At 39.4% G+C, this 25,963-nt stretch overlaps 1 protein-coding gene across 4 annotated transcripts in view; it reads left to right on the plus strand.

Annotated features, from left to right (window-relative positions):
• POLA1 (DNA polymerase alpha 1, catalytic subunit) overlaps positions 1-25,963 on the plus strand; it is a 299,996-nt gene that overhangs the window by 120,080 nt on the left and 153,953 nt on the right. For all 4 annotated transcript variants that reach the window (XM_007107041.4, XM_007107040.4, XM_028482923.2 and 1 more), the window contains 3 exons: positions 1,724-1,856; positions 8,809-8,940; positions 13,319-13,493. In XM_007107041.4, coding sequence (XP_007107103.2) covers positions 1,724-1,856; positions 8,809-8,940; positions 13,319-13,493 — 440 coding nt within the window. The remainder of the gene's footprint in view (positions 1-1,723; positions 1,857-8,808; positions 8,941-13,318; positions 13,494-25,963) is intronic.

Raw genomic sequence — 25,963 nt, forward strand, 5'->3', positions numbered from 1 at the left:
GCCTGTGCTCCGCAACGGGAGAGGCCACAGCAGTGAGAGGCCCGCGTACCGCAAAAAAAACAAAACAAAACAAAACAAAACAAAAACACAAAAAAACCAAACTCGCTCAGTAAGAAATGCTTGCTGTAAGATGCATCTTATGAGTTTTAACTCATGGTGAGGGTAAGCCTTCACATTTTAGATGCTTACAGAGTTGGGTTCATCAATGTTGGCTTGTTTTTGTCTTGTTTTGCTTTACTGTTTCTTTTAGAATGTGCAGTGTGTTGTGCTCCTGAATGTTCCTAGCGCCTCCTTAGGGCCATAACTGTTAAGGTGTCCCTATGTTGTGGCTTAATATGTTCTGGGATTCAAAGTGGGCCATGGAGTGAGACTTTGTTCCCACCCGTATCATTTGTGTGTAAAGATTCTTACTAATCTCAGGTGAATTTAAGAGCTAGTTCTCAAATACTGTATGTACCTCAGAAATAATAAATGTCATGACCGACCCCTTAGTTTTACATCTGGGACTGAAGGTTGTGATAATAAGACCTATTTGTCTGTTTTTAGGGTCACATTAATTTATAAAGCACCCATTTTAAAAAGACGAATCCTTAGGTAGTTTATGTACCATCTTTCCAGATAATTCGTTTTGAGAACCCGAACAGTTGTGAAAATAGAAGGACTTTTTTCTTTAACGTGAAATTTAAAATTAATTTTAGTATTGCTGAATGTCAGCATTTTTTACTTGTTTTCCAGTCTTCCTCTTGCTTTCAAGTTGGGAGACGGAGCATTTGTTGCTTCTGCAAAACTACTCTTGATTAGGCAAAGTTGATCATCTGAGTATGGGTCACTGTTAGCCTTTTATGAAATACAGTTTGAAATGCTTCATTGCCCCCAGATGTACTCAAAGATGAAACTACTTTGTATAGACTGTCGATTAGAGTATTCTCTTCAGCTTTGTGTTTTCTAAGAAAAGATGCATCATAATAGAAGTAAATTTCTCTGAGTTAGAAGTGTATTAGTAATTAAAGCTATACAAATGTTTTTGTCAGGGTTCTTTTTCTGACAAATTATAATGCAGCTGTCAAACCCTCGCTCTGCATTTTCTCAGAAATGGATAAAATATTGGCTTCCTTACTCCTTTTCTTTTTCTTTTTTTCTCTTTTTTTGGGGGTCTGATAGAATAACATGAAGCTTTTGAGGCATAGCAATATGGTTAGAGAACACTGAGAAATATAATAAAGCTGAAGAAAGAAAACTTTGGAATCTTTGAGTTTTAAAAAATTTGCATAAAGAACTTTATACTCCTACTTTCCTAGCTTGTAGTCTTCTCGGGCAGAGATAATATCTTGGTGCTTTATGAGGAAGGTGAAATATTTGTCTTCTCAAATTTCTCCTAAGAGTAGGACACAACTGCTTGTGAATTTTTGTAATTGCTTAAAAATACGATGGAACTCATACCGCTCTCTGTACACACGCAATGGAAGCCTTAGCTGCCACGTTAAAAAAAGGGGGCGGGGGCTGGCCTGTGTGTTTAAGGGCAAAGCTGATGTTCCAAGGTTGATAAACCTTTGACAGAGTTAATGTTAGAAAACAAATAGTGATGGGCTTTTGGACATTAACTGTCATGTTAGCTTTTAGTATGGCTCTTGTCCACATGTTAGTCTAATGGCATTTATCTTCCTTTCTCTCCTTTATTAATAAAGTATGATACTAAAAAATCAATCCCTCTCTTTTTTTGCAGCTTTGTCATTGGCCAGATTCTTTCGGATCAAAGCCGGGACACTATAGTGGAAAACATTCAGAAGAGGTTAATAGAAATTGGAGAAAATGTGCTAAATGGCAGTGTCCCAGTGAGCCAGTTTGAAATTAACAAGGTAAATGTAGCATTTATTGCTGAATCCAGCTGCTGCCATGTGTTTTTCTCCTCCTTCAGATAGTTGAAAAACCACCTCATCCTTGGAATTGAAATAAATTCTAGCTAGTGATGAAAGCTGCTTAACGACTATCTCACAGACTGCGCATTAGCATACCACTCTTCCTCGCCCAGCCACTGACACTACCCTGTCTGCAGTTGGGGCCTTCTCTCTCCGTTCCTCACCGGAAGCCTCGTGCCCAGAGGTTCTATGGAGTGATGTAGTTGATGTTTCAGAGACTTGGGAGTATTGCCTTCTTCATAGTCGTCCTAAGTTACAGTTGTTTGGGGGGCAGGCCTGTAAGCTTAGACAGAGAGCGTGTGTTTGTGTAACTTTACAGAAGGTGATCCTTAGGGGTACTTATAATCAGAAGGCGTTTTTAGACGTTGTTATTTAGAATTAAGGTGGTGCCAGCAATTTCTGTATATTCAAAGCACTTGTGCTTTTTTTTTTTTTTTAACTATATATATAGTTTCTCTTTATGGATAGACTTAGCTGTTGAAAATAGAGAATATTTTTTCTTAACCTAATTTGAAAAAGAAAATCTTGGTTTCCCAAAGTGCTGTGTAGTACAAGATGTTAGGTTATAGATTTCTTTTTTTCCATTTAAACAGAGTATCCTTACATATTCCGAAGGTAATTTTGCAAATACCATTTTACCCGTTTTGTGATACATAAATTTTTTTGTCAAAACTCATACTAAAAAGAATTTTAATGAAACAGAATCTAATGATGGCATTAAATGGAAGTTTTAGAATTAAAACTTGTTCTTAATACCCCTGTGCTAAAGTAATGCTAGTCATTTTTGCACATTACCTTACTCTTTAAAACAGTTTTACATGGTAGCAATTACAGTGTATATTATTTTGAGATTTGTTTTCACTTAACATATACAGATTTTCCCACATTTCTGTATTAACCTTAAAAATCATTATGTTAATCTTATATTTCACCGCTACATCTTTAATTAAAATTTTTGCTTGATTATTACATTATTTATTTTTCCTATTGTTAATAACTGTATTGAACATCTTGTTCATATGTCTTTTTTAAAAATTGCTATATGATCTTTTCTTTTTAAAATACATTTATTTATTTATTTACTTTTGGCTGTGTTGGGTCTTCGTTGCTGTGCGCAGGCTTTCTCTAGTTGTGGCGAGCAGGGGCTACTCTTCATTGCGGTGCGCGGACTTCTCATTGTGGTAGCTTCTCTTGTTGCGGAGCGTGGGCTCTAGGTGTGCGGGCTTCAGTAGTTGTGGCTCGCAGGCTGAGTAATTGTGGCTCGTGGGCTCTAGAGCGCAGGCTCAGTAGTTGTGCATGGGCTTAGTTGCTCCGTGGCATGTGGGATCCTCCCGGAGCAGGGCTCGAACCCGTGTCCCCTGCATTGGCAGGCAGATTGTTAACCATTGTGCCACCAGGGAAGTCCCCATTTGCCTTTTTGCTTTTGGATGAATTGCTTTCTTTGTTTAGATTCCTTGCAGTAAAATATTTGAGTCAAAAGATTTGAGTATCTGTGTGGCTCTTGTCAAATTGCTTTGTAAAAGAGTGATACTAATTGATAATAACAAAATGTGTGCACCAGTTTCACCACAGATTTCCTTGTACTATACAAGTGACATTTCATTGGTGATAATATCATTGGTGATATTTAAATAAAACATTGCTACCATAAATGGATACGAAACAGTATTTTACCGCTGGATTTAATTTGCATTTCTTTGATTCCTAGAGAGAATGAGTATTTTCTATGCGTATCCTTACGATTTGTATTTATTCTTAGTTAAGTCATTTGTTTCCTACTCCTTAACCGTGATGTTTTTAATGTCACAAAAGAAGGGATTCATTTATACATGAAAAGTACAAAAAATTAGAAATATAATTAGTAATATAAGAGGACATGTGCCTTGACACTAGCTCTTCACTTTACGTGATGCAGCGCATGCCTGTTGGCATGGAATCACTTGGGACGTTGGAAAGTGGTTTCCTTTCAGATTTTGTTTTGGCTCTTTCTCAAAAATTTGCATAAGTAAGAATTACTATTTCAGTCTTGCTTTGATCGATTTTTGCATCAGTTCTGCAGATTGAATCCCTGACACTGTCTACCTTCGTAGAAATGTGAGTCCTCTGTTGCACGGGGTTCCAGGCATGAATTTGGAAGCCTGAGTCCAAACATGACCACATTATTGGCAAAAGAACACTGAGCACGTGTCCTCTAGGGTAGTGGGCCCAGTCCGTCATCTCCTCCTGTGGGTGATGGCACAGTGTTACTAGTGTGCAGAGAAACCTAGCCGTGTAGACACACTGGCCATCTCTGAGTTCTCAGGAACATTGTGCAGTCTTGCTAGTTTGAAGTTTTTATTATCGAAAATTTAAAACTTATACAAGGGATTTTCCTGGTGGCGCAGTGGTGAAGGATCCTCCTGCCGATGCATGGGACACAGGTTTGATCCCTGGTCTGCACCTAGAGCCTGTGCTCCGCAACAAGAGAAGCCACCACAACGAGAAGCCTGCACACCACGACGAAGAGTAGCCCCCGCTTGCTGCAACTAGAGAAAGCCCGTGCACAGCAGTGAAGACCCAACACAGCCAAAAATAAAAAAATAAATAAATTAAAAAAAAAAACTTAAACAAAAGTAAAGAGAAGAACATCATGAACCCCCATGTAGCCATCACTCAGCTTCGATAGTTATCAACTTAAAGTGACATTTATTATTACTAACAATACTAGTTAATAATTAGTGTGATTCGGGATGTGCATGTATTTTCATGTGGCAGAACTGAAACCGACTGTCTTTGTATTCTCCATTTCACTTGGCATAGTAGCTGGCAAATAATAGTTGTTCAGTGAGCATTAAAAGAATTCCTTTGCCTGTTTAATCATCCATTCATCAAACATGGAGTACGTCTTATGTGCACAGTGCTAGATTCTGGGATATAAAGTAGAATAAGCAAAACCTGGTTGGTATTTTCAAGATGTTAATGGTCTAGCAAAGATATTTACTGTCACGTGCTCTTATACTTTTTTAAGTAAAGAAGAAGAATTTCTTCAGTGTCGATGAAAGTAGAGTCAATTCTGATGAAAGGGCTCTCTGTCTCATAGTTATTCCTGTGTCAGTTTACATTAAGCTTTTTATATATCAAGAGTGACTGTCTTAATTAACATTTGTCTGAATACCTGTACTGTTTAAAACTTGTGAGTAAATCAGTATTTACATTTTGTCACTTGCAAAGGAGAGTGGAATCGAAGAGTCCATGTATGTGACTAGTTGTGGATGGTTTTATGATAAGATATAGATTAGGTTAGATTAGATTAGATTGATTTTGTGGGTATTGGTGGGCTTGAAAATGGGAGGTTAGCATAGGGTGGAGGGGTGAAGTGGTGAGATTTACCTTTGTGGAGATTTAAGCCCTTGTTGCCAAAAGCAACTGAAAAACACTGTGTGTGACTTTTCTGAACTGCCGCAATTTTAGCTTAAATATGTTTCATAAAGTAACACAAAATACTTCACAGCTGATTTGTATAGCCCTGGCTAACTTGAGCCTAAACCACCAGGAAGCATTTTTTGAAAAATCAAGCCTTCTGAAACTAGGCTGTAAAATCCCCAAATAGTCCCAATCTAATAATTGGAAAGTATGTCAGATGAAATTCAGAATTTCTTAACATTGCACTGAAGTATAGTCAATTGAAGATGATAACGGTTTTCTTAAGTAGAGTTATATTGATTAAAAAATCTATGCAGTATTAGCCGTCCAAGTCAATCAAGACTTCGCATAATGCAGGTTTGAGAAGATTTAAATACTTAGAGAGGCTTCTAGGCACTCTTCTACGCTGAGTGTATGATTTAGAAAGTGCACAGAACAGGGGGGATGTGCAGCCATGTTTGAAGACCTGCTTTACTCTACTACAGTAGTTCTCAAATTTCCTGATCTCAGGACATTTTCACACTCTTAAAATAGTTGGGGGGCTTCCCTGGTGGCGCAGTGGTTGAGAGTCTGCCTGCCGATGCAGGGAACACGGGTTCGTGCTCTGGTCCGGGAAGATCCTACATGCCGCGGAGCGGCAGGGCCCGTGGGCCATGGCCGCTGAGCCTGCCCGCGCGTCCGGAGCCTGTGCTCCGCAACGGGAGAGTCCACAGCAGTGAGAGGCCCGCGTACTGCAAAAAAAAAAAAAAAAAAAAAAAAAATAGTTGGGGACTGCAAGAGCTTTTGTTTATGTAGCTTATGTTGATATTTACTGTTAGAAATTAAAACTGAGAGGTTTTTAAAGCATTTATTAGTTTATTTAAAAATATCAGTAAACCCATTATATGCTTACAAAAATAAAAAATTTTTTAAATTAATGAATTTATTTTTGGCTGTGTTGGGTCTTCATTGTTGCGCGTGAGCTTTCTCTAGTTGCGGCGAGTGGGGGCTACTCTTTGTTGCGGTGCTTGGGCCTCTCGTGGTGGCTTCTCATCGCGGAGCACGGGTTCTAGGCACGCGGGCTTCAGTAGTTGTGGTTCGTGGGCTCAGTTGATGTGGCTCACGGGCTCTAGGCGCACAGGCTTCAGTAGTTGTGGCACGCGGGCTCAGCAGTTGTGGCTTGCGGGCTCTAGAGCGCAGGCTCAGTAGTTGTGGCGCATGGGCTTAGTTGTTCTGCGGCATATGGGATCTTCCCGGACCAGGGCTCGAACCCATGTCCCCTGCATTGGCAGGCGGATTCTTAACCACTGTGCCACCAGGGAAGTCCCACAAAAATAAAATTTTTTCATGAAAAATAACTATATATTTCAAAACAAAGAAAAATTAGCCAGAGGAATGGTGTTATTTTGCACTTTTGCAAACCTTGTTAACGTCTAGTTTAGTAGAAGATATCCGCGTTCTTATATCTGCTTGTGCATCCAGTCTGTTGTGATGTGTGGTATTGGTTGAAGCATAGGAAGAAAGTCAAGTTTCACACAAATATGTAGTTGGAGAAAGGAGAAGTATTTCAGTAATTTTTAAAGATAGTTGTGTGTATTGTCTTCAAGGTTATTTGTATTGTGGAAATAGGAAACCATATCAATGAACTTTTCATACTCTTACATTAAAATCTTTTCATCTGTGCGGTGCTTTGAATGGATCTTTTACCCATGTGTGATGTTACACCCTTGTAATTTATTAAATGTTGGTTCCCTGAGTTTTACAGATCTTCCAAAATATTGATACATTTCATTGTATATTAACAAACCACATTTTAAAATATTCCTACCCATCAGAAGAGTCTTTAAGTATTGGAAAGCTGTCAAGCTCACAGGAGTGGAAACAGAATTTCCAAAATTCTGATTTGTGCTTGATAGCTTCAGTATTATCATAGGCAATATATACTGTCAGGTGTTTTCCTTGAAGTGGCAGGCTCGCTTGGTTCTTTTTGAGTGATTGTCTGCCAAGTACTCAAGTTAGAATAACAGTAGTTGGCCTGCCATCCTTTCAAATAAAAATTGGGTAGAGAAAGGCAGCTAGTTTAGCTTGCAACTCAAATAGTTGCACAAATGCATTTCCTCGAGCATCCTTCATTCTTTTTTTTTTCTTCATTCTTGAGTATACTGTAGATGTGCCTTGTGCATACTTCCCATTTTCTCACACAAAATATTAGCTTTCTACTCAAGGGTCAAGAACTTAAACTGTGAGCATGTCATGGTGACGAATACAATGAGTATTGGTGCTGCTGCCTAGGTTCATGTTTATAAGGCGTCAACACCTTTACTGACCTTTGTTTCAATATCACCAGTGCAGATAGTGTTATTAGGAAAATAGCTTTGACTTCTCCACCCCCTGAAAGGGTGTCGCTAACCCCCAGGGGTCTGCAGACCACACCTAGGTGATCTAGACATGGAGCACCCTATTCCCTGTCCTTCCTCTTGTCTTTTGAAACCCACCCCTTCCCTTTGTGCATATTAAGTTCCAGTCCAATAGACTGCATTTTTTTTTCTCACCTCTTGCTTTTAACTTTTGCCTTTTCCCTCTGCTTGAATGTTCTTGCCCCGTCATTTTTTCTTAAAATCTATTTTTTCCTTCATGTGCCAGTTCGTTTTTTTCTTCCATGATTTCTGCTCTCAGATGGTAGCAATCTTTGCCTCTCTAAATTCTCCATAACACTTAGTTTACCACTCCCTTCTGGCACATGTAGCTTATTTTAGAGAGTTTTTTTGTGGAATGGGGAATCGTCTGCTAATGGCAGGTGACTTAGGACTAGTGACTGTCTTATTCATCTTGCAGTACTTTACAGTGCTTGAACTTAGTGAATTATTGCAGAGTGAAGGAAATAATTTCTTCTGCAAACATTTGGTTGCTGCTACACACCAAGAATCGTTCTGAGCCCTCTGAATGCAGCTGTGGGCAAGGCTGACGTGTTCCTTCTCTCGTGGGGCTCACTTTCTGTTAAAAACTCTGTTACTCTGCCTTTGGAGAGCTTAAATTGACAGTGTGAGTAAATCCAGTGATTTCTGGTGCCTTAGGGATTTATTTAGGCTCGAGAAGCCTTTGAGAAACAGATCATTAAGTCAGAGTAACCGTTATCCATCCGTCTTAGCTAATCAGTTAATTCAGTGAGAGAATTGCAGACATTAGGAGGAACTCTAAGGCTGCATAGAAGACTGAATTCACAGTCTTAATCTTTATATACAGGTATTCTGTGCCATGGCCCAGAAACTCATGTTTCTTTTTTTTTTTCAGGGTTATATCTGGTCATATTAGTTACTAAATGAAGGAGAGAGGAGCCTTGAGGATAGAATGTCTGAAGATCCTGTGGCAGTGTTTTCTGCATACAGCTTCTGTCATTATTATGTTTATGTGGCTGGTGTGATTCTAGCAGAGATATGTTTAGTGTATATCCGTGTGAGAAAGGTTTTATTTTAAAGTTTGGGGCTTTTTGTTCCCTCTTTTTCTCTTTTAGGCGTTGACAAAGGATCCCCAGGATTATCCTGATAAAAAAAGCCTACCTCATGTACATGTTGCCCTCTGGATAAATTCTCAAGGAGGCAGAAAGGTGAAAGCTGGAGATACTGTGTCGTATGTCATCTGTCAGGTAAAACTGTCATAATAAATAAGACTTACACCAATTCCGAGCCCATAGTAAAATCCATCTCTCCATGGTGTCTTATTTAGTACTCTTCCAAATAATTGATGCTGTAAAGAGAGGGTTTAGTCTTGGTTGGTTTTGCAGCATTTAAAAACATTAGTCAGGGGTATGACATTTTATTAAAATTTTTATAAAACATTTGAGACTAGTGTTTTGGTTGTACATTTTATTAACATTTTTATAAAACATTTGAGACTAGTGTTTTGGTTGTACATTTTATTAAAATTTTTATAAAACATTTGAGACTAGTGTTTTGGTTGAGTGAAATTACTTTGGTGAGACAGGTATATAACAGTAGCTGCTGTTTCAATCTGAAATTAACTTGAATGAAAATGTCTCCCAGTTTGCTTGTATATCCAGCAGTAGTCCTTTATCATTCCTTTTGCAGCAGTTTCCGTTCTGAATATTATTCTACCAAAAGAGAGTAAATGCATTTTTCGCTAGCCTGTTCAAATAATTACTTGAAAAAAAATACGAAATGCATGGTTATGGAGAAAGGTGAGATGTCCTAAAAAGATACCTTATGAAGAAAAGACAGATTATCTAACCAGGTCCTTTTTATTTATTTATTTTTTTTTGAGTGGAGGGGGCCTAGAACCCACCTCTTGTCTTCTCCCTGTTCCATGAGACACCTCTTAGGAACCTCTAGGTCTTCTGGAACAGTTTTAAACCGCTGACCAGTTTCTTTTGAGCGTAGCATGCCTCTAACAGTTAGAAATAGGGAGAAAGGGTAGAACAGAAGAGGGTTTTGGTTTTGTGTGGTTTTTTTTTTGAAAGCACTTAATTCCAGTCGGAACAAAGGAGGGGTCTCATCCCTTCTCCCTGCTTAAAAAAAAAGTCAGAGTCAAAGCCTCTATCCAAATTCTTTACAGTTACTATGGTGTGGTCTGTTTACAAAAAGGCATAATTCATCTCAATAAGACTGTTCTTTTTAATTAATTAAATATTGCTTTTTGTTATTACAGTAAAAAAAATTAGATAAGCCTTAAACTTCACTGCAATGTGATTGATCTTTGTCAAAGTACAGTCAATGTGGTTTGCAATCAGAGAGCCTTTTCAAAATGTAGAAGTCGTCTGCTAGTATCTGCTTGGTACTGTAGATGATGTACATAACAAATGATTTAAGTACATGGACAGGAATCAGCACTTGACTCTGTCTCCCTCCTAGGGTTACCCTTGATTAAGAACTGTTACAGAAAGCCAATTCCTGCAGGAAAATATTTCCATAAATGTCTGACTCGCTCAAGCCCTTAATGTGCTTTGCATATTGCCTCTGACAAGTCTCATCTCAAAAAAACAATTTTCATATTATGCAAATAAAGATTTGGTAAATAGGCTAGGTTTTTTTTTTTCACTTAGGTATTCACATACATGGCAGAGCTGTTAAGCTTATTAATGACAGGAGCAGATGGCAACATACAACTTTGAAAAATTATATAGGTTTTCTGAAATAGCATCTAAAATGAAATCAAGCCACAATTATGTTTTGGCTAAACCTGGAATGGAGATGTATGGTCCTATGATCAATGTATTTCAAAAAGTCAAGCTTATATTCCTTGATGTCTGAATATTGAGGTCTTTTGATTTCTTCTTCTTGGGTCTTACTGATATAAGAAAAGCTCAAAATGCTGATGCTAAATCCAATTTGATGTGTTTTCAACCCTTTTCCCATTCGACTGGTGCTGGGTGTTAACTTATTTGCTTGTTAAAAGAACAGTTCATGTTTCTTTTATTGATTTATTCTTCTAACTGTATCCCAAGAAAAGCTGTAGGACTTTAATTTGCCTTTGTCCCCCAGCAGTGGGACATGCCCACTTTCAGCATGTTTGGTAACCAAAGCTGCCTACTTCTTTTGCTTTTAAGCACTCAGGTTATTCTTCCTCTTTCCTAACGCAATTATATTTTTAGAATATGTTTCTCAAAATGTATGATGACACATTTTGAGGAGAACTATTTGCTGCTCTAAGCAAAGGTGCCCTCCAGGAATAACTTATCTCCTAAACAGGTTCGTTTTTGTTTAAAATTTACATTTTGAATATAGTACTCTACTTATAACTTATTCAGACTATAAATTCAGTTGAATTCAGAGAGTAATGTTTGTGGTATGTAATTTATATTGTAGTTCATAGTCTTATTAAACCATGTGAATTATTTGCTGAGATCTTAAATCAACTTCCACTTGTTGGTTAAGTTTTAAATCCTTAATTATTTAACTTTCATTGGACATAATTTTCATAAGGCATGCCTTTAACATAATTGTTTTAAGGGCCCCACTTGTCATCTGTTAAAACTTTTTTTCCATTGGTTTCCTACTAAAGATGACCGCATAGTTTTGAATGAATTGTATCTGGTTGTCTCTGTAAAGTATGTACTTTGAGAAGTTCACAATTTACTATATGGGCACTTCAAGGAAGACCAACATTGCTTCTCAGTCTGTTTTTAAAGGTGTATGGGATGTGTTTTTGCACATACCATGGGTTTGAGAGTTAGGTCTTTGAGAGATATGTCTTATGTTACAGCCTAAATGTTTTCCCAACGTAACACAGGAAAACCTGTCATCTTACCAATTCTTTTGAATTTAGTCATGTTTGAGCTCAGATGTTTTTACATTCAATAAGAAGTATGTTTGGGAAAAAACTTTTTCACCTGAGAATATGCTTAGAACTTTTTCAGCTGTTTTTTTACAGACATGCCTGACATGAGAACATCTAATGATATATTGGAAAGTAACTCAAGGGCCGTTTTTAAAAAATAATAATTTGCCTCTACAAATTTTGTTTTTATTCTTTATTAAAAATTTTTAAACTCAACATTACTATAATCTTAAGGACAGACCAGTTTCAAAAAAAACTACAATTCTATAAATCAGTCAGATTTCATGTGTTTGTTAAAAGGCAGTCTGAATATAGTTTTGGTGCATAAAGACACTGCCCAAGGATCTTTCACTCTCTTTTTGTCATTGGCTGTCACCTTACTCTCATCTAACAAATCAAACTTCTAAAAAGGCAACAATTAAAGTTGATTAATTCTGCCTAATTTCTTTTACTGTATTGTGAACTCCTGAAAAATAATTATAAGCAAGTCTTTTAATCTGAGGTTTGCTTCCTTTCTAGTTGTTTCATTATATCTTAGCATAGGTAGAACCTAGTTGATAAACATCCCAGTTTGTTTCCATCAGAAGCCTAGCCAGAGAAAGAGGCCACTGCTTCCAGTTTGTGGTAAGACAACAGTATGAAAGGTTGCCTCTGCTTTGGGCTGGGCACTGAGCTGAGAAGGGACTGATTGTAGCAGGATTGAAAGAATAGGATTCACATTATAATCAGTTTTGCAGAGCAGCTGAGCACTGTGAATAGTTAAAATTTACGAATCTGAATAATAAATTCTGTTGTTGCAGACAAGAGGAAGAGTGGAGCGAGTTGTTGGATGTTGGTCCAGTAGAGTGATGGGTTTTTGATTCACAGCTGATGATGACATCACCCACAGGACTGTATATGGGCCAGTTATATAGAGTTTCACAACTTTTATTTTTAGACAGTAAAGAGAAGAGGAAGGCCTTGAAAAGAGGCTCTCTGGCCCTTCTTCCTTTCCTTGAGGAAGAGCTGCGTAAACAGCGCAAGATGGCATGCCCTTCGTTCCAGTGGCCAGATATTTTGCTCCTAGAGCACTCTACTCCACCAAGGCAACTTTCTTAATTTTACTCTTACCTATTATATCTTGTACATAAGTTACTGCTCTTGGGTTTTGTGTACTGGTCTCATCCCCTTGCTCATTTGCTTCTCAGTGATACATACAGCTCTCATTGAGGGAGATTGCGCGCGCGCGCGCGCGCGCGCGCGCACGCGCACCCCCGTCTTTAAGATGATAATACAACTAGAATTCTTGCAAGGAGGGATTGAGTTAACATAATAAAAGGGTCACACATTTTTTTGTCGTGACTCCTAAAAGGCCTTTGTTATCAAGTCTTCCCTGTGTGTTTCTGTGATATGGCAGGTGGAATTGTTTAATCTAGTCATGCCATCTTGTTGGTTTTGAGTTTCAACAAAAAATAGAACACAACACATGCTGGATTTACATTCCTGGACAGTGGGTGAGTTGTTCTCCTTGATCTTCCTCCTGTTAGGTGCATATGAAATGTTCACCAATAGGTCAAAAGGACTTCTTGGTGTTTGGAATTGAATACATAAAATTTGAACTGTTGTCCAAAAGGATTTCGTGGTGTTTGGAATTGAATGTATAAAATTTGAATTGTTGTCCCTCTCTTTGTCCAAGCAAGTACTTGTGATTGAATTTCTCACAACTTTACGTGTACTGTGTCCTCTTGTAGGATGGGTCAAACCTCACTGGGAGTCAGAGGGCCTATGCACCCGAGCAGCTGCAGAAGCAGGACAGTTTAAGCATTGACACCCAGTACTACCTGGCCCAGCAGATCCACCCAGTTGTGGCTCGAATCTGTGAGCCAATAGATGGAATTGATGCTGTCCTCATTGCAACGTGGTTAGGTAAGTGTCCCGAACTCACATAGCCCCTTGCCTGGCAACAGCAGCCCGTGCGGTCATCCCTTACCCATCAGGAGCCCTGTCGAGAGATACGGTACTATGTCAAGCACCTCTTTGTTTGTAGTTGAGCATTTATTTTTGTGGTTATTTGGTTAATGTCTGTCTCCCCTCCTGTATGAACCCCACAGGCTTGCTACCTCTGTGAGCACATGCCTGCTCCAGGGTAGGCGCTTCATCAGCAGACGATGAGTGGGGAGGGAGAGAGGCGGCAAAAGAAAGGATAAGAGAAGATTTTCGGTGCCCTCCTAGTCTCTGAGCATACATTGTTGTTGCTATTTTTTTTTAATTTATTTTTTAAAATTTATTTATTTTTGGCTGCGTTGGGTCTTCATTGCTGTGCGCGAAGTTGCGGCGAGTAGGGGCTACTCTTCATTGTGGTGGCGTCTCTTGTGGAGCACGGGCTCTAGGCATATGGGCTTTAGTAGTTGCAGCACGTGGGCTCCGTAGTTGTGGCTCGTGGGCTCCAGAGCGCAGGCTCAGTAGTTGTGGCGCACGGGCTTAGTTGCTCCGCGGCCTGTGGGATCTTCCCGGAGCAGGGCTCGAACCCGTGTCCCCTGCATTGGCAGGTGGACTCTCAACCACTGCGCCACCAGGGAAGTCCCTACATTGTTGTCACTTTAATCAGTGAACTTCACTTAAGAAGAAGATTCATTGTATCTTGATTATTGTTTCCTCTTGTCTCAGTCTCTAAATGTGTTTTTGTATGGAGTGAGAACACACAGCTTTTTTAACATTAAAACGTTTAACTTGTTGTATTCGATTCCTTTTGAGTATCCTGCTCTCGCTTTTAAAAATTCTTCTAAAACTGGACTCATTATCTTCTAGGAATTAGTTGATTCCTAATTTCTCATCACTCTGGAGGTGCCAACCAACCCTGAAAGCTCATTGTTTCTCAGACTTTTTGCCAGGTCACCAGATTGTCATCTCTTGCTTGGAAATGTATTTCATAACCAGCCCTGATTTCCTTTCTAGATGACCAGCGTGTTGAGAGTTACATTGCTTTAAGTTCTCTGCTCTCTATCCCATTGTACACAAAGATGAATATTCTTAGAATAAGTGCCTAATAAAGTCCTTGGCTGGCTCCTCACTATCTATAAGTCCAGTTGCCACTGACATCTTACAGTCTCTGACTTCGGCAGTTATAGACTAACTTTCTGGCTCCAACCTGTATTTCTAGCCTGACTTCTTACTTAGTGTACTCAGGGTCCCCTAAATGTGGCATTGTTTAATCTTTCCATGCCTCGTGGAAAATTCTCCTCCTCTTCTCATTGAAGAAGTCTGGCTTAAGACACGGGCTTTGGCGTCATAGGGATCTGGGCTCGAACACTGGTTCTGTCGCTCACGCGCCCTGTGGCTCTGGCGAGCCTCTGAAGCTTGGTCTCAGCCTTGGTTTCTAGAGTTGCTCTGAGGGAGCGATTACTGATACATGTGAGATGCTCTGCACAGGCCTGGGCAGGGGGAGTGCGCAGCGAACGCCTGTTGGGGCCACGCCCCAGCCCCCGCCAGACCTCTGCAGAAATACGTTCAAACTCCTCTAGTCCCTGGGATTTGCGCGCCGTTAGCTTTCTGTGCGTTTGTGGACTGAGACCGGACAGATGAATCATCAAGTCACATACTTTCCACACTGCCCCTGTTGAACATGTTTCTGAGCTCCTTCCCGCCAGCGGGTCCCGCCCCACCCCACCCCCACCATCAGTGTCTGCTCTAGAAGTGGAAACTCATTTTTGACATTTGCCTAAGCAAAACATAATTAGGAAGATAAAATTCTGCTACCCAGATCATCATATAATGTATTCTCAAAGTTGAGTTGTATTTGATGATGTTTATAAATCCTCAGCTAGGAGGAGGGAGTGTAAGTGCACAATATTTTTTAGCTTCCTTCTTTTTTCTCTCCTCTGCCTTGAGTGCTTACTCTATTGGAAACTGTAATAAGTACTTTGCATATGTTATCTCATTTAATCCTTTCAGTAACCCCATGAGGCCACGTTGTTTCCTTCATTTTATGGAGAAGAAAGCTGAGGCTTAGAGAGGTAACTAACTTGGTCTTGTCACATAGCTAGTGAGTGGCCGACCGTGGTTGGTCTGGGACCCAGCTCTGCGTGACTGCAAAGCTTGTGCTTGTGGCCACCACCTCTTCTTAGCTCGGGGAGGCTGTGACACATGCCCTCAGCCAGGAGCGTGGTGGCGTGGGTGTGAAGGCCCGGGAGCTTCATCTTTGTGCTTCCTCCTCGCCCCACTGCAAACCCCCAGCCCTGCTGACAGCCCCTCAGCAGAAGCATTTGTTTTTTAGAGTAGATCTTCCAGGGTTTCCATTTGGATCATCAAGAGCCTGGTTCATAGGCTCACCATTGCCCTTTCCTTCTTTGGTTCTGAATTTTCCAGTGGCCCTGAGCCGAGGAGAGGTAGCTGGAACAAGCCTCATCTTGTGAGTGACTTTTAACAGATAAGGCTGGAGCCTTGTATTTTCGGCAGAAGAGCTGTAGAGTAGAAGGCGGTGGAGCCTGGCTGGTAAACAGCCTGATGCCTGCTCAGATGTCTCAAGACTGGCCATACCTGGAGGAGACCAGACTGATTTCGTTGGTTGCAGGGTCATATTTAAGATCATTTTCATATCAGTTAAACAGCAGGCGGGTTGTGGCTGCTTAAAGACGAAACTTTCTCATCATTGTGACTGTCTTATGAATCCAGTTTTCACAAATCATTTTCCAAGCCAGTAGCCTAGTGGGCCCCATCTTCAGAGTGTTCTTGCTATTACTGACCGGGCTCAGCCTACAGAGGGGACCCGTCATGCTTGTGCGTGGTCTCAACACATCCCCATCTCTCCTACCCCATCACCTGAAAGCTCTCGGTGCCAGGTAGCCGCTTGGAGCTGCTGGAGGGCCTGTGTTTCTAGCTCTGAAGGAGCTGCTGCCACTCCCCTTTGTACCTTCTTTTTCTCATTTTTGTCTTCTGCTGTTTGGCAGCAGTTCTTATGCTGAAGACATGTGAAGTTGTCATCATTGCACAGTGTGCCCCCTCCCACCACAGCCTCGGCCATCACCAACGGTATCCACATACCTATCTACATTCGTAGTAAATCTCCTAGTCCTTTATCTCTCCCTCTTTCCTCATAGGAGGGTCCACAGTAATGAAGGGCAGAACAGCAAGTGCCAGTCACCATGAAGATCTGTAGAAAACATTGAAGCTTGCTGGGCAGATCTTTGCAGGCATTTGCCCCCTGCCCTATTTGGGAGCTGCATTTTGATCTGCGTCCTTTATTCCTCTACCCCAAGTGAAAATTAGGGTGGCTTTTCTTCACTAGGGGATTTCAGGCCCCTGTTATCAGTTCTCACTTAGCCTTTGGTTTTAGAGGAGAAGGGAGGAGATAGGGAAGTGGTGGGGAAGTAAGGTGAGGAGTGTTAGGGGTGCATGGTTTCTAAGAGGTGCGAGCTATAGGCATACAATTACTGTAATTTGTTTTTAAAGTTCTAAATCTGTTTTCTTTATATTAAAAAAAACTGCCGTTAGTGAACTGACGCCGTTAAATAAGTTGAAGTCTGCAAATTCTACATAAAATACAAGCCCTCCAACTGTCTAATCACAGACATAAAATAATTCTCTTGCCTTTAATGTAGTTTTTATCTTTGATTAATCAAACATATGACAGTGTAGAAACTTCAGTGAAGTTCGCTACTTTGTCCTTTTAGCTAGTATAAAGAAATCAGGAATAATGGCATAATTTCATTTAGGAAAATTATTAAGTTCATGATTTTTTTTATTTTTAAGACTCTTTGTGGAGAGCAACTATATTTTTCAACTACTTCTTTTGCTATTGCATTTATACTGCTTTCCTTGAAATGAAAGGCAAGCATCAAGTGTTGGTTTTATCCTGTGGCTTCACCTTGGAAATTCTCTATTTCTGCCCATCAGGATACCTCCTGAAGTCTGTCTGGTGGCATGTTGCATGGCCAGGTGTTCTGTATGGGAAGGTCGTTTCAGTGAAAAGGAGAGAGGACAGTCTGTTAAATGAGTGAATGAATAAGTCTGTTGTATTGAAAGAGAATAATTTGTTCTCCCTAATAACTAATGGTCCTCATTATCCCACAGTAAAATGTGTATCATTTTTCTGAAACCCATGCAAGATTATTGCTGTTGGGCTTAAATAAAGCTAAATTTTACTCTTTTGCATCTGTGAATAGAAAAAAAAATGTAGTATTACTCTTCTTACACAATAGCCCTATGGGAAACATGGCCACTAAAACTTGGAACTCTCAGCTTTCGTTCTCCAGACTATAGGTTTTTTTTTCCTCTCTTGTTCTAATGAAAGCTCTCTATATTCTGTGGGTGAAATATTCACAGTATGCTCCAACGTCCAAATAGTCTTCTGTACCTAGCAAAACAGGCTGGGGATTAGAATATTCTAAAGTTCATTCCTGAATTTCATCTTTTAATAAATTTATATTTTATGCATAACAGTACTTAAAATTATATAATATCTTTCCTCCAATGAGGACTGATTTGTACAATAACTGTCAAATACCTTTCTTCATGGTCAGTGATAAAATTTCAGGCATTTGACTATCAGGGCAGTTTTTTCATTGGTCCTGAGAAATTATTGATGTTTGAAGAACATGAGAATTTAAAATGTAATCTGTGAAAGTAGTGCTTAGAACAAGACAGCACACTTAACCCAGTGTGTTCCTGAGTTAGATTGGGAAGTAAAAATCCCCCCTTTTAAAAAATGGCCCATACCACCCACCTTACAGAAGGTACTTTTTGTCAGTAGACAGGGTACCGTGATATCTTCTAAGAAATGAAGTGCAGCAGCGGGCCACGCCATGTTTGGGGGTGCCTTTGGTAGACCCGGGGAGATATACCTACAAAAGGTGGTGGGGTGGTGGTGGGGGAAAAGCACAGGTGGTTGGGAGTGGAATGATGCCACCAGCAAATGCCTCAGGCATTACTTTGTTGATCAAGACTTTGCCTTTTTTTCATGATGAAGCTCTCAGAAGAATGTACGTACGTGACCAGCATTTCCAAACAAATATTTTCTGTGACATAATTCATAGTAAAATTTCAGAAGTAAGATCACACCAAATGCAGTGTAGGATAGTAAGTCTTCTCGGTGGCTAAGAACTGCCCCTTCCAGGCTGGAGCGCCGTTCCAAGCGCATTATCAAATGGTTCATGCTCCCAGCCTACTTAGTCCCAACCTACTTACGCATCCACGGAACAGATGAATGTTGAAGACCTGCTGTGCTCAGCAGTGTAATGGGTGCTGTGAGGGATACGAAGTTGAGTCAGCCATGGCTCCTTTACTCACATCACAGCCCGGCCTGTTGAGTCGATTTCCCTGTTGCGGGGAAGTCTAGTGGACAGCACAAGTACATGTCCCCAAAGAGGTAGAATAAAGGAGTTTCAGTGTTTGGGGGAAGCAGAGACCACTTCTAGCTGGGGCCACCCGGGAAGAGTTTATAAAAATGGAGGCGTTTGAGGCATTGTGGGCATGTGCCTTGCAGAGGCCAGTGTGGAGTCGGGAGTGGCTGCCTGTCCCCACCTCCCACTTGTCCTTCCAGCCCAGTGATAAGCAGCAGGGCCCCGACTTCCAGGGGTAGCCCAGGCCATCCCAGCTGCTCTTCAGAGCACACAAGGGAATTCATGGAGAGCCTCATGAAGGGTATCCATTGCACTGCCTTGCACCGCAGTCCCTGTAAGGCGAGCACACGGTGCTTGTTTCTGTGTCACTGGCTCACTGTGCTGAGGGCCCGAGGTAATGCTGCTCGTTTGACTCAGGCACACCTCTAAGAACTTGGAGCCACACCAGAGCATGTTTAGAATAATTGCTTTGTGTAGTGATTTCGAACTCTGACTTTGTAAAGCTTGGAGTTTCCAAAGGAAAATGGGGATTTCTCAAATTATTTAAGTTAGATCAGTTTTTTAAAATTTTAACTTTATTGAGGAATAATTAGCAAATATAATTCTATGTTCGTACGTATGTATGTATGTATGCACGCATGCATGCCATGCTGTGCGGCTTTTGGGATCTTAGTTCCCCAACCAGGGTTGGAACCTGGGGCCCCAGCAGTGGAAGTGCTGAGTCCTGACCGCTGGACCACCAGGGAATTCCCTAATTGTATGCTTTTAAAGCGTACAACGTGATGATTTGATGCACGTTTATATTGTAGAATGATTACCAAGATCGAGATAATTAACACATCCATCACCTCACGTAGTTAACTCTTTTGGGGCGGGGGAAGTGTGGTAAGAATGCTTAAGATCTACTCGCAGGAACTTTCAAGTATACAATATTGTATTATTAATTATAGATCAGATTTTTTAAGATCGTCATATTAAGCATACTAAAATGACGTCAAGATTGTGTAGCCTATAGAAGAATGGATAAGACGTAACAAATGAAAAGCTGAATACAGCATTGTGCACAGATACTTAAACTATGTTAAATGTATACATATGAATAAGACAGAAACGAGTAAAGGTGGTGAATATTAGGTTCCTCCTTGGTGAAAAAATAGAAATACTCTTAATCCTAAAAATAAGACAGTTCTTACAAAACGAGAAGGGAAAAAAACGGGGTTTGTTTTTGTTTTTTTTTATCTACCAACATAGCTGGAGAGGAGAGGCCTTTGTGTAAGAGAAGCAGTCTTGGTCTGTTGTTTTATTTGTGTTATTTTATTTTCCAAATAATTTTTCAGCATAAAGTTACTGTGTTTTCTCAGGTCTAAAAATAATTTTTTTTTTCCTGTTCAGAGGTACAGGTTTCATTAAGTTAAAATTCACGTTCAGGGCTGTCATCAAGGGCATTACAAATAATCACATGCGGTTATGAGAGTGCTGTCCAGCAGAATTTTTTCTTTTCATCAAGATTTTGGGAGTTATCTTTTGCAGGACAGTAAGACTCTTGGGAGTTTATTTAACCCAAAGGTTTGGATATTATTTCTTTTAAAATACTCAGAAAATTTCCATTTATCTTATGGAGAGGTTTGTTGTTGGTGGAAGGCAGCTTCAGTTGTTTGCCACTTGTATAGTCAGTTGTTTATCATTAAATTAGATCCTGCAGTATTTTAAACTTTTTTGTTATGGAAAATTCCAAACATGTACAATAGTAGAGAAAACTGTGTAAGAAACCCACAGATGCTCATCACCCAGCTTCAGCCATCTGCACCTGTGGCCAGTGTTACTCCTTTTCTTCATCTCCTCTGATGATTTTGAGGTGAATTCTAGACAACATATCATTTTATCTTTAAATATTTCATTTTGTATTTCTAAAAGACAAGGTTTCCCCCTTTTCAGCATAACTACAATATTATCACTAGGAAAAAAGCTCCACAATTCCTTCATTTCATCACATAACCAATAAATGTATTTCCCCAATCGTACTGTGAATGCATTTTTCTTTTAAACAGAAGCTCCTTCTTTGAATTGGAATCCAGTCAGAGTCCATATGATAGTTAATCTTCTCTATTTTTTTTTTTGATCCTTCCAATTTATTTAAGGAAACGTGATTTTTGTCATGTGGAACGTCCCTTATTCTGGAGTTTGCCAGTTGCATCCTAGTGGTATCCTTTAACACATCCCTCTGTCCCATCTATTTCCCGTAAAATGGTAGTTAGATCTAAAGAGCTGCCCATATTTCAGTCCAGGTTATTTTAGTTTTTGCTAATCCGACTTCCTAGTTAACGGTGTGTACATCTGTGAGGAGGTACATAATGTCTGGTTGCAATCTAACACATTTTGAAACAAACTCACATATATCATGAGAGATACTTAGTATTTTTCCTACCTTCTTCAGTGTGAATTTTCTTTTTCTTTAATTGAAATATAGTTGATGTACAATATTATGTTAGTTCTAGGTGTACTGTGTAGTGATTTGACATTTGCAAACATTATGAGATGATCACCAGAGTAAGTCTAATAACACTCTGTCCCCATACAAAGTTATTACAGTATTATTGACCATATTCGTTATGCTGTATATTACATCCCCATGATTTATTTATTATATAACTGGAGCTTTCTACCTCTTAATCCCCTCTGCCTATCCCCTCCCCACCTGACTCCCTCTCCCCTTTGGCAGTTACCCATTTGCTCTCTGTATCTGTGACTCTGTTTTCGCTTTTAGATTCCACATATAGTGAGATCATGTGGTATTCGTCTTTCTCTGACTTATTTCACTTGGCGTAATACCCTCTAGATCCATCCATGTCAAAAATGGCAAGCTTTCAATTTTTTATGGCTAAGTAATATTCGTGTGTGTGTGTGTGTGTGTGTGTGTGTGTGTGTGTGTACACCACATCATCTTTATCCATTCATCTATTAATGGGCCCTTAGGTCGCTTCTATATCTTGGCTATTGTAAATAATGCTGCAATGAACATTGCAGTAAATGAATCTTTTTGAGTTAGTGTTTTGTTTTTTCCTGGTAAACACCCAGAAGCGAAACTGTATGGATTGTATGGCAGTTCTATTTTTAATTTTTTGAGGAACCTCAGTACTGTTTTCTATAGTGGTTGTAAAAACGTAGAATCCCACCAACGGTGCACAAGGGTTCCCTTTACTCTACATCTTTGATAACACTTGTTACTTGTTGTGTTCTTGATGATAGCCATTCTGACAGGTGTGAGGCAACATCTCACTGTGGTTTTGATTTGCATTTCCCTGATGATTAGTGAAGTTGAACATCTTTTCATGTGCCTGTTGGCCATCTGTTGGTCTTCTTTGGAGAAATGTCTATTCACGTTCTCGGTCCATTTTTCTAATTAGGTTGTTTGTTTTTTTGGTGTTGAGTTGTATGAGTTCTTTGTATATTTTGGATATTAGCTCCTTATCGGATATGTTATTTGCAGATATCTTCTCCCATTTAAGTGGGCTGCCTTTTCGTTTTGTTGATAGTTTCTTTCCCTGTGCAAATGCTTTTTAGTTTGATGTGGTCCTGTTTGTTTATTTTTGCTTTTGTTTCCCTTGCCTGAGAAGACATGTCCAGAAAAATATTGCTAAGACCAATGTCAAAGAATGTACTTATGTTTTTTCTGGGAGTTCTATGGTTTCAGGTCTTACATTTAAGTCTTTAATCCATTTTAAATTTATTTTTGTATATGGTATGAGAAATCAGTGTGAATTTCTTGTATAACATACATACAGAAAAGTATGCAAAAGCCTAACTGAACAGCTTGAGGAATTTTCCTGAAGTAAACACATACCAGTGTAGTCAGTCCTGAGCTCCAGAAACAAAATATTACTACATTCTCAGAAGCTCCCTCGTATTTCCTTCTAGAAATTATCCTCCATGCCCCACCAGAAAATTACTATCGTGACTTCTAACATCATAGATGAGGTGTTCTTACATTTCGATGCTGTATAAATTATGTCTTTACTCTTTATGTCTGGCTACTTTCATTCAATATGTTTGTGAGATGGGTCCATGTCGTCGTACTTCATTTCTGTCTAGTATGAATATACCACACTGTGTGACTTACCTACCTGTGGGTTCTTTCCACTCTGCGTGGTTATGCATAGGGCTGCTTTGGGCATTCTTGCACATGTCTTTTGTTGAACAATTGTATATATTTCTGTTGGGTATATACTTAGATGGAGAACTGCTAGGTCATAGGGGACATGTATGTTCAGCTTTAGTAGATATTACCAATTTTCCAAGTGGTCCTACTAATTTAGACCCACTACTAGCAGTGTTTGAGTGCTCGACATTCTTACCAATACTTGGTGTTTCCTCTCTTCTTCATTTTATGTGGTGGCGTAATGTTGTGGTTTTAATTTGTTTCTTTGATGACTAATAAAGTTGAGCACCTGTTCTTATGCTTATTGGCCATTTGAATATCTTCTTTTGTGAGCTGTCCAAGTCTTTTTCTGCTTTCCTGTTGAGTTGTCTTTTTCTTATTGATTTGCAGGCATTCCTTTTATATTCTGAATGAGTTGTTTGGAAATATATATCACAAACATCTTCTACTTGGAATGTTTTTAATATATATCACAAACATCTTCTATTTGGAATGTTTTTGGTTTCAGGTATAATTTACGTACCATGAAATGTACAGTGTTAAGAGTATTATGCAAACAGTTTATCACAACAGTATTTCCATTGCCTAGAGAGTTCCCTTGTACTCTCCCCGGTCCATACCCTCCCCCTCACAAAAGCAGCCACTCATCTGATTTCTAGGACCATAGTTTAGTTTTGCCTATGCTAGAATTTTACATAAATAATCTCCTCTGTTATATACTTTTTGTGTTCAGCTTCTTTCACTTAGCGTATTTTTGAGATTCATCCATCTTGTTGCATGTCGGTATTCTGTCTTTTTCATTGCAGAGTAGTATTCCATGGTAGATTATACCAGTTTGTTTATTCATCCTCATGTTGATGGACATCAGAGTGTTTCCACTTTATTATGAATAAAGCTGCTATGAATTTTCTTATACAAGGCTTTTTATGGATGTAGCAGTCACCCTTTAAAAATTCATTAAATATTTTTTCTTTAATCCTACTAAGTTTTCAGTTTGTGTATTGTTCTCTAAGAAGTCCAGCTATATGAAAGCTTGGGTTCGTGGAAAGGATTCATTTCCTAGAAGAAATTTTTAGAAAAAAATATTCACAGTAGGACTTCATTAATTAGCTTCCCTAATAGTTTAAGTGATTCATATTACAGACAACTGCTTGGGAATACCAGTTACTCTACTCATTTGGAGTTTCATTCATGTGGCTTTTTCCCTCTTCCCCAGTTGTATGAACACATGTAATTGACTTTACTGTAGTTATTTGCAGTTGCACTAATAGAGACCTTGTCTTTTGGAGGGAGAAGATTATTTAGTCAAATGCATCAGCCTCTAAACCTAATGCTTTGAGTTTGGAGTATTTTAAATACTCCTTGGAAATGGAGGCACGTGAACATTCTAAAAACAGATAGTTTACAATTGTTAGAAAATACAGTGGTAAAAAAAGTAATTCTGTGCTAAGTGTTACATTGGAGGTATGTGTGATAAGAATGTGGCGATCTTAAGTATAAAACGGCACTGCTGAACTCATCCCCTCCAGTGCCTGTGATGTTACTTTCTATAAATACTTCTTGAAACATGAGAGCTTTGATCCTGTTGCCAAAATAATGTGAGATCCTATAAATTTTCTAATTATAAATGACAGTAATTGAATTTCGTTCCGCTGCCCCTCTGTCCCGTCTCGTCGTTGTTGCCCTCCCCTACCCCCCCACTGCAGCCCAAGCAAAACGGTGTGGCTGGGTCACGACAAGCCACAGGGTTGAATTAAAGCGCACATCATTTCCACTCCTGTTCTTCCCCCACGTAACTGGTGCCAAGCCCAAGGAGGCTGCTCCTCCTTTTACTCTGTGCTGGACCAAATGATTGAGGTCATCTGTCAAAAGCTAGTCTAGTAGAAGTGGAAGATCTCTTTTCAGCTGGGGCATAAAGTTTGTTTCTTTAAGCCAGTTTTTCAGAGAAAGCTCTCATTAGAAGAGATAAGGAACTTGGAATTCAGTTTTGTATCTCTTGCTCGCTCAAAGACTACTGTGATTACTTACTGTATGGTGTGCAGTTTAATATTGATTATGCCCTGTATATACATGTATGGAAAATGTGATTATAAAGGTTTTGCTTTAATGTCATTTCTGACAATAGTGCTTCATTTTGGAGGGACAGTCACTACGAATGGAGTTCTATGTAGCAGCTGTTTTGTACATTTTAAAATTCAGAATCTACCTCTAGGTGGCAGCACCAGATACTTTTTCCCTGTTTTTTCGCTCCAGCCTTAACGAGCTATGGTTTAAGCAGTAAAACTTTTTAAGTTTCCCGAAACTTCGAAATAAGCTGCTTATCGCCAATTTTGTGCGGATTTGGAAAAGTTGATTTATATGTTGAATAAGTTTGGGGTTTAAGCATGGATTTTGACCTTAAAAAAGGATTCCAGCAGCAATGATCCATACTTTTAACATGACTAATTATATGTTTTCTTTAAAAGATTTAACTTAGCCCTCCGTGATTTGCCTGTTGAACATATAATTGTCCTCCCAAGAAAATCACTTTTTTGTGATATTTCTGTATCCAAGTAACTTCTTGTACAAGGATCGTTATATACCTAATATTTTAAGATAATTACACCATCTTCTCCCTTTATATTAAAAAAATTTACCATTGACTTATGGCCAAGAGTGCTGAGGTGAAGTCCCTTCTCCTGAGAAAAATCAGCTTGTGAATAAATCTGAAGTAATTAGGTAGGCCATTTGTTTTTGTTACTGCCACGGGCAGATAAGGATTGTGGAAATGGACATTTATTTTTTTTTTTTTTAATTTATTTTGTTTTTTTTTGTGGTATGCGGGCCTCCCTCCGTTGTGGTCTCTCCCGTTGCGGAGCACAGGCTCCGGACGCGCAGGCTCAGCGGCCACGCCTCACGGGCCC

This window comes from Physeter macrocephalus, chromosome 21 (assembly GCF_002837175.3).
Source record: "Physeter macrocephalus isolate SW-GA chromosome 21, ASM283717v5, whole genome shotgun sequence".
Lineage (NCBI taxonomy): Eukaryota > Metazoa > Chordata > Mammalia > Artiodactyla > Physeteridae > Physeter > Physeter macrocephalus.